The following is an 8,872-nucleotide window of genomic DNA, read 5'->3' as shown; positions in this document are numbered from 1 at the left end:
TACCAAGATAGTTGCAACTACAACATCTAACAAATTCCTTTTTCCTTTATCCTTTGATGAGTTCCACCCTTTTCCAAGGCTCCCATTTTGGCATAGGTATGGAGGATGTTGGCAAAGGTTGCAAAGTTTAGCTTTACACTTACCAATTGCATTTGCTTGAAAGTTTTTAAAGCCTTTTCAACAAATCTATTTTGTTCATATCTTACAATCAAATCATTCTATGAAAACACATTTCTTTGACAAATTATGTCTAATTCATATGCCTTATCTATGCTTCCACATTTTACATACTTGCATATATATATATATATATATATGAGCATTCTCAATTACAACATTTGAAAAAATTTCTCCGTTCTTTATACTTCTATAGATACCTATACCTTGTTCCAAAGCTACCATTTTAACAGTGTGAAAGTATGCTGGTAAAAGTAAACTGATCCGGTTGGAAACTTGTTAGCTTCATATGATGAAATAGTGCAATTGCCTCGTGAAGATACTTGTGTCTTTATTCACTGCAATAACCATATTGCATGAGAGGCTATCTCTTTCTTGTATGTGATTAAACATTTTATGGGCATCCACCAAACTTTCATAGTGTGGGAACAATGAATTTGAGTTTGGTTTGGTTTTTGTCCAGGAATCGGACGGTTGATTGTTGATTGCAACAGTTAGTGAGATTACTGATAAGAACAAAAATAAACGTTGACAAAAGAAACCTGGTTAAATGAACCCCATATATGCCATCTAAACAATCAAAACTTAGAATATGCTATCCAAACCTAACCAGAATGCACCGTTTGAGCTGGAAAACAACATTGTTTTGGACAAATGTAGCGAGGGGCTTCGTTTTCCTTTCCCATCAACCGTCCTGCCCCGTTAGTCGATGTCGATTAGAGAAAGAAAGCAACCTTCTTGACAATGCTTCCACGTTAACATAATTCAAGAAGCAAAACTGGCATATGCCTTTTGCAATTCCATTTAAAATGTAGTGAAAGCATCACCAAGGGCTCATATCATTTCTATTCTCCACCACCCATTTCTTCATTCTAACATACCAAGTCATGTGGAACTTTCTCCCACGTTCAATCTTCCCCGCCTACACGCAATTTATACACGTTTTTTCCTTTGAAACTTCTTCTACACCGCCACAGTCGACTTTGAAGTCCAGAGCATTGAACTAAGCTGCGTCTCGTGCAAGTCATCTCTTATTAGTTTGAAAAGTATATGGACTAAGCTGCGGCTCATCAGATTTTTTAAATAGGAGATACAAGTTGTATTTCAGTTTAGTTGAGATTGTGAAAACATTTTGGGATTATAGAATGGCGTCCTCTCGTTTATTGCAATCACACAATGGGAGCCTTTGTAAAATACAACATTTAACAGTTGTGATAGGGGTTGTAAGGACCAAAACTTCCAAGCCTTCCAGCTGGTTTGGAGTTCAAGCCGCAGGAATGACAAACTTGTCCAGGAAGATTACTGGCAAGAGGAAGCCAGCGGTGTGCCTGCTAGAAGAGAAGGTATCATTAAAAGAAGTAATAATTTGGGACTTTCCTAAAAGAGGACTGGATTTACAGCCAGAGAAGAAACGGGAGGAAGATTTGATTGAGAAAGTGAGTTGATCATTTAGAAAGTTATGTGACAGGCATGGTGAACAATTTAATGTTTGAGTAGAATGTTAGTGATAGTGATAGTGTATGTGCATGTGCAGGTTGTTTTTAACTGCTGATTTTTTACCTTGATGGGTGTGAGCGGCGCACTCATAGGCTCTATTCTCTGCTTCTTGAGGGTATCACTTCTTTTGCACTACGTTCCTTCTTTAAATTGATTGATCTTTGGAGTTATTTTTATTGGATTACGTGAGTTTTTTTCATTAACGTGTCATCACATTTTTATGATCTATCATTCTATCATGAAATGCACTTGGAAATCCAACAATCTAATTCAATTTTTTTTGTCTTTAAAATCAATATTCATTGTTTACAGGGCTGTGCTCTTATGTGGAAATCTTTTTTGGAATACTTTCATCGTCTTGTTATTTTCAAGGGATTAGAATCGGCCCATGGAATTATACCACTTGTAGAAGCAATAGGTACGAGTGCAATTGAAGCTTCATCATCGTTCTTGTTGTTTTAAATCTTTTTGATTAGGAAAATCATCCAGAAGTAATTGTATAAAAGCTTTTGATTTCATAAACGCCCACATACATGCTGATGCTTAATTGTTTGGTTCAGGTGTATATTTGTTCGGAACAGTAATGCTCATCTTCGGCATTGGTCTATACGAACTGTTCATTAACAATCTTCACATCCCTCCAAATGCACCCTACAGACTCCCTCATCGCAGATCTAGCTTGTTTGGACTCTTTGTCTTACAGGTTTGAGACCATCACTTGTACTTGTTTAAACTGGTTTACAATAAGATTTTTATTAAAAAAATTGTTATCATTATGAAGCATAAAATTTAATCTGAAATCATATAATTATAATTATATTTATAGTTATACTACCTATGGTTATTGATAAGAAAGTGGATGTGCGGGAGCGTCCTGTATGGTTGGAAGTGAAGTCGGTGGAAGAACTAACAGCAAAAGTGGAAAGAGTGATGATGATGGTAGCGCTGCTTGCTTTGTTGGACAAAAGCAAATGGGTCCTCATAAACACACCCTTCGACTTGCTCTGTTTCTCTGCTACAATACTTTTTGCTTCTGCCTCCATTTTTCTACTTTCCAAATTGTCTCACTAACGCCTGCCTTCTAACAGTACAATAGATGTTGTGGGGATGGCATTTTACAGCGCCACTAGCTTAAAACTTATCAAAGACAGATGTTTTATCTGTAGACCTTCATCAACTTAAGCAGAGAAAATAGTTGTTACAAAGATCAGTCTCAGATGATTACGGCCGGCAGGCAATTATTTCAGTGTCAAGGCCATCGTTTCAGTGGAATAGTGATCTTGAATATATACAAGAAAATAAACTGTTTAGAATGAATGAAGAAATTTTATTGATGTTTACAAGATCGAACAGTTTATAAAAAGAACAAACTTTCAAGTGCTTTTTTATGTCTACTCTCAGTCTCGATCAAATTCTTTAAAAATGAATGAGCGTAAAGGAAGGTCATTGTTTGAATTGCAGATACTTTAAAATCAAATAGATTGGTAATTGCTATGTTACCAGAAACGAGAAACGTGAAACGTGACGGCAACGCAACCAAAAACGGAATTTAGAAAGGTTGCGCATAAGAAACAGTATTATATATATAATTCTTTTATAAAATCAAAATATAAAAAGAAATAAAAATTAAAAAATTCAAGATACAAACAAATGCTAAATATAGATATTAAATACTTTATAGAAATAAACTCATAAATCTCTAAAATACCCTAGGGCGAGGACCTCATTTGTCTGTCCAATGCTCTGCATAATCTACCAAAGAAGGGTTGCTGTAAAAATCTACCAGTGTTTGTTTGCTTAGCTTAGTTGAAAATCAACACGTCATCCGCTACTTAAAAATATATTAAATCTATATGCATGACAAATTGCTGGTTAACTCGTGTAAGTGGTGAGTTAATAGCCTAAAAGGATGCAACAGACAGTGGCAAGCACAAAAAACTGGCAGATATTTTTGCTACAAACTCCTTCATAGCCGACTGAAACGGTCAGATGGCTTAGAAATGGCTGTTTCTAACAAGAAACCATTTCTGTCGTCGAAACGCGAAACGGGGCTTTCTTGTCGCGTTTCTGGTAACTAGGATTGTCAAGGACTACAAACATTCAAGTGAGGCGTAGGAGAATAAATTAGCATTGGTAGGAGTGGAGCCCATAGAAGTTGACTAGCAATATCGCACACATGGAAATCATCAATTTAGGGGAAAGGATCTAGTAGTTGAATGCATTTCAATTGTGGTGATAAAAGTTGTTGATATTCATACTTGTTAATTTGATATCCATATTTGTTGATTTAATGTCCAATTTTTTTGACAACATTGTACCAATAGTTGTGACTTTAAAGTTATTGCTTATGATGACTACCAATAACAGAATGAAATATACCATTAGTTGTAAAAAACAACCAATCATGTGATGCCACATCAACTGCACAAGTATTGGGGCCCCTTTTGCATGACTATTGGTCTCACTATTTTTTTGGGCTGTTTTGGATAGCTTGGCAAAATATGCTGGTGTGGCATCATATTTGATGATTTGGCCCTAAAATCTTAGTTAGAAGCAAGGGACTTGCCAAGTAAGCAGCTGTAAAAAATTGGGAGGGATTTGAAATTTCCATGTAAGATTTTGAGAAGCGCAAAGTTAGGGTGCACAACTACTGGGTCCTCTCCCCTATTTTATTCCTATAAAAAATCTTCGCTTTAGCATTGTATGTAGGAAAAGTGGGCTGATAGAATTCAATATGTGAAAATATTGTTAAATACTAGTCAACACACACACACAGGACTTCTTGGTGCAAGCTATGGAGTAACAAAGTGTTATTCAGCTTCCCAAGGTGGGTCCCATGGTTCTCTATCTCATAATGTCTCTTAAACCAATGTTTTTGCTCTCAGATTACTGAGCAAAATGGTTTAGGGATGGCAAATGCAAGAACGAGGGATACTTTAATAGTTTTAGTATAAGATGCATCCTAAGCTATACATGATCTTAAAATGCAATAAACTATATGATAAGATGACAAGATTAGTATAAATACTATCCTAACATGATATATATTAGTCTATGATTGAGCTAAATGATAAAGAAATTATCCTAAACATGCATATTTAGATTAATTCCTGATTTCAAAGAGGCTAAAATGATGAGCATAAAAATGATATGAAAGCTTGAATGTGTTTGAGCATAAATGTGATACTACAAATTTTAAGGATGATCAAAATGGAGGAGTGAGAGCTCTATTTATAGCAAAAATAGGGCAATGGATGGCCAGGATTGAAAGATTCAATCAAGGGTTGAGTTTGAAAGTTGGGGATCCATGTGCACAATTTGCACCGATGAAATGGTGACAAGTGTCAACATAGGGCTAGGTTGAGAGAAGGGGTTGGAGGCATTAAATGCCTGAGAAGACCTTAGGGTTATCTAGGAGATAAGGGTTAAGCTTAAGTTAGGCTTACCCAATGGATTAAGATTTAATCCAAGGATAAACCTTTGTGCAAATGATTAAGAGATAATCATGGTCAAAGCATTAAAGTCTTGATGAGACCCTTGGGTTGGGTGAAGGTTTGAGTTAACCATTAATGGTTTTTGAAGACTTTGGGGGAATAAGTGGTTGAAGGTTGGAAGCCTTTAATGGTTATTGGAGACTTTGAGGTTTTAAGTGGTTGAAGGTTGAAAGCCTTTAATGGTTATTGGAGACTTTTGAGGTTTGAGAAGTGACTTCCCTTTGCTTAGGGATGTGACAAAGTTTAGAGGAGGGGTTAGGTTAATTAGAAGCGATTAGAAGATTCTAGAAGGGATTAGAAAGGGGTTTGGGATTTTGCAAGTGGATGGAGGGATAATAGGATTTAATTGAAATAAAGTAATTTAATTCAATTTGGTTGCAATTTGGGGAAATTAAATAAATTGGATTTATTCAATTTAGGATAACCATTTAATTAAATTTGAATTTAATTAAAAGTGGCTAGGGGGGATTTAATTGAATAAATGATTTATTCATTAAATGGTATAGTGAATTTTATTTAAATAAATTGAGTAATTTACTTAATAAAATAGAAGAATGTGGATAATTTAATTAAATTTGGATTTAATTAAATAGATGAATGAACATAAAATATTTATTTTAGAAGTGGTCATTTTTATACGTCTACATTTTGCCCCTCTTTGAAGTGACGTGTGTGCACATGTTATTTCAAAGAAAATGATGTGTTTTTGTGATTTATGATCAACTGCAATTTTTGTGTCGTTCTTATGATTTGCCAGTCATGCCCCGGATTTGATTTGATGTGTGATGCCCCAGATTTGATATTTGATGGTGATGCCCCCTCGGGAGATGAATCAATTTTTTTTGAATTTTTTTGATTTAAATTGATGAGGTTCGTATGATGTGTATGATGTCGTGCATGTGAAATGAGGTTAAATTGATTTATCTCCCGATAAGTTACAAGTGTTATGGTATAGGGGAGACCGCGACCATATTACAGGTCCATTTGGCTAACCCTAATTTCATTTTCCTCCTATAAAAGGGGAAAAGGGCTTGAATTAGATTCATTTGTGCTTTGTTGACTTTGGATAAAGAGAATTTGGTCTACAGAGAAAATGCCTATTCCTTATCATAGACATCATTTCGAGCGTGTTCGGAGGTACCGGAGACCTGCCGCATATGGACCACCAGTAAGTCAACGTTTTTGACCCTCTTTTGACTTTTCATTTGGTTGTTTTTAGTCGCCTTTTGATTTTCAAAGTTCGGGTTTACCGGTTTAGCACGTCTAGGGCATAGAATAGCGCATACGAACTATAGAGTAGCGCATCAAGTCAAATATTAGGGGTCGCGTCCGAAATAGATAGGATAGCGCATAAAACAAATAGGTTAGCGCATACATGTAGAATAGCGCATGGCAACAGGCGGGTAGCGCGTCAGGTCAACAGATTAGCGCGTAGGGTAGACCTAGCGCATAGGGGTCATAGAGGTTCGCATGGGTAAGGGGGTTTAGCGCGTAGGGTTAACCTAGCGCATAGGGTTAAACGGGTAGTGCCTGGGAGGTGTAGATTAGCGCGTAGACTAAGTTTAGCGCATAGAGTAGGTTAGGTGGCGCATGGGGGGAAAAGATTAGCATGTAGAGTCAGTCTAGCACATAGGGTAGATAGAATAGCACCTAGGAAAGACAGTTTAGCGCGTGGGGGTTTTTTAACGCATTGGGTGCCTGGTTTAGTGCATCTGGAAATTTTTTGTGAGATGAGTCGATTTGTAAATTTGTTTTGTTTTCTGTCATGATTTTATGGATTTGTCCAATATGAGTGTCGATATAACTTGTTTTGATTTGCGATATTTCAAGTTATGTATAGATATCAATGTGTTGTGTTTGATCAAAATATGATTTATTTGTGTGTTTTGTTTCAAGTTCGATGTGTGAAGCCTGATTTGTGTTACAAGTTGATATGGGTTGGAAACTTGAGTTGTGTTACAAGCTGATATGGGTGGGAAACTTGAGTTGTTTTACAAGTTTATGTGATTTTGGAGACTTGAGCTGTGTTACAAGTTTTGATATGGTTTTTGAGAACTTGAGTTGTTTTACAAGTTGATATGAAATGATAGGATGTTGAACTTTGATATAGATGAGCAAATCGTTTCATGTTGTTGATGTAAGTTTGATTTTGATATCTTTATTTTGATGTGGAAACTGATATTGGATTTGTTTTGCTTGTTGACAGGAGCGATTGGGCGTGGTTCAGTCGTGGGAGAGATTCCCCAGACCGTGGACATTGATACCGCGGTTGTCTCAGACTGATCTTGATATTATTGAGAGATGTGGGTTGACCTCCCTTTTGGATATGCCTCGGTTCACTGTGAATTGGGGGCTACTGACAGCATTGGTCGAGAGGTGGCATAGCGATACGAACACCTTCCACTTTGCCACGGGAGAGATGACAGTCACACCAGAGGACTGTTACAGGATCCTGCGCATTCCTATAGTAGGTGCACTACTACCATATGAGCAGTCAGAGGAGGGTGGTACAGAGGCACTGTGCCGCATTTTCCAAGATGATACAGTCTGCGGCTATGAGATCCCATGGCAGGAGTTTCTAGACCTGGATTACGCACCACTGCCATCCGTACTAGCAAGGTTTATTGGTGGAATCCTTTGTCCTGATTGCAGGTCAAAGGGATTCTCGGTGGGATGGGGGTTGGTGTTGGAGAAGATGGTTACACAGGGCAGGAGGTTTTCATGGGGGTCAGCTATGCTGACCCATCTATACAGGGGCTTGCATGAGGTAATATACCTCGGTTATGGCAGTTTGTCAGCTGGCGTGACATTATTACAAGTATGGTGCTGGGAGCACATTCCAGTGGCGAGGCCACTAGCAGATAGGGACAGGCCCGTAGGATGTGCATATGCCTATGGATACAGGGTCTAGTTGTCCAGCGTAAGCTGGGCAAACTAGAGCATTGGAGGAGAGTGCTGGATGACATAGATACGGTCACTTGGCGACCGTATACAGGATGTGAGGTGTGGGCCAAGGATGGGCTGGAGATGCCCTTTGTATTTATGACTAGGTATCTGATCGGGAGGACCCCGTTCGTGATTAAGAGATTTTTGGTGACCCAAGTTTTGAGGCAGTTTGGGCGCTAGTAGGGCATTCCACAAGGAGCATGCCTATATGCATGACAGCAACAGGATGTAGCGGATTGGGGGCCGACCATTGATAGTGCAGTGGCGATGGAGGAGTTTGTTGGGTTGGCTGGGCAGATATGGGATTATGCCCCAGAGATACAGGATGCAGGCATGACCGATGAGTTTGCTCGATTGTTTGCTGCGCAGGCAGTGGCTAGGATATCTGATCCTAATGAGATGAGGCCGGCTTTTGATTCGGATGAGGAGGAGGGAGATAGGGGAGACGATGGAGATGATGGAGGAGGAGGACGAGGGAGAGGAGCCAGAGGGAGGCGAGGAGAGAGAGGGAGGAGAGGGGATAGAGCGGTGGATAGAGTGGTGCGACAGGGGAGGATAGATAGGGGGAGAGGTGGATTGGCTATCAGAGCCGGTGGAGAGGGGAGAGTAGGGGAGGTGCTAGCTGCGGTGGGGGGTGATGATAAGCCTAGGCGACCAGCGTAGAGGAGGAGGACGGATGTTCTCCCACCTCCAGCACCGAGAATAGGTCGAGTGGGAGGGGTTCCTCCAGCACAGGTATCGCTATGAGTTCGGGTCCC

The 8,872-nt window shown here is 39.0% G+C and overlaps 1 protein-coding gene across 1 annotated transcript; it reads left to right on the top strand.

Annotated features, from left to right (window-relative positions):
- The first annotated feature begins 1,119 nt into the window (after nt 1-1,119).
- LOC131070404 (protein MAIN-LIKE 2-like) lies at nt 1,120-8,628 on the top strand. The gene is made up of 5 exons (XM_058005912.2): nt 1,120-1,613; nt 1,712-1,789; nt 1,987-2,092; nt 2,235-2,377; nt 7,375-8,628. The coding sequence occupies exons 2-5, from the start codon at nt 1,742-1,744 to the stop codon at nt 8,077-8,079; spliced, it is 1,002 nt and encodes a 333-aa protein (XP_057861895.1). The 5' UTR covers nt 1,120-1,613; nt 1,712-1,741; the 3' UTR covers nt 8,080-8,628.
- Nucleotides 8,629-8,872: the final 244 nt, after the last annotated feature.

Source organism: Cryptomeria japonica, chromosome 3 (genome assembly GCF_030272615.1).
Source record: "Cryptomeria japonica chromosome 3, Sugi_1.0, whole genome shotgun sequence".
Taxonomy (NCBI): domain Eukaryota; kingdom Viridiplantae; phylum Streptophyta; class Pinopsida; order Cupressales; family Cupressaceae; genus Cryptomeria; species Cryptomeria japonica.
The sequence above is the reverse complement of the archived record's forward strand: the minus strand, read 5'-3'. Positions and strand labels throughout refer to the sequence as shown.

What these genes read in the sequence shown, in the direction of transcription:
- LOC131070404 (XM_058005912.2), top strand. Translation starts at nt 1,742, where the DNA reads ATGGGTGTGAGCGGCGCACTCATAGGCTCTATTCTCTGCTTCTTGAGG. An exon ending in ACCACTTGTAGAAGCAATAG is followed by an intron (nt 2,093 to 2,234) that starts GTACGAGTGCAA and finishes TGTTTGGTTCAG; the next exon opens with GTGTATATTTGTTCGGAACA. An exon ending in TTGGACTCTTTGTCTTACAG is followed by an intron (nt 2,378 to 7,374) that starts GTTTGAGACCAT and finishes GCTTGTTGACAG; the next exon opens with GAGCGATTGGGCGTGGTTCA.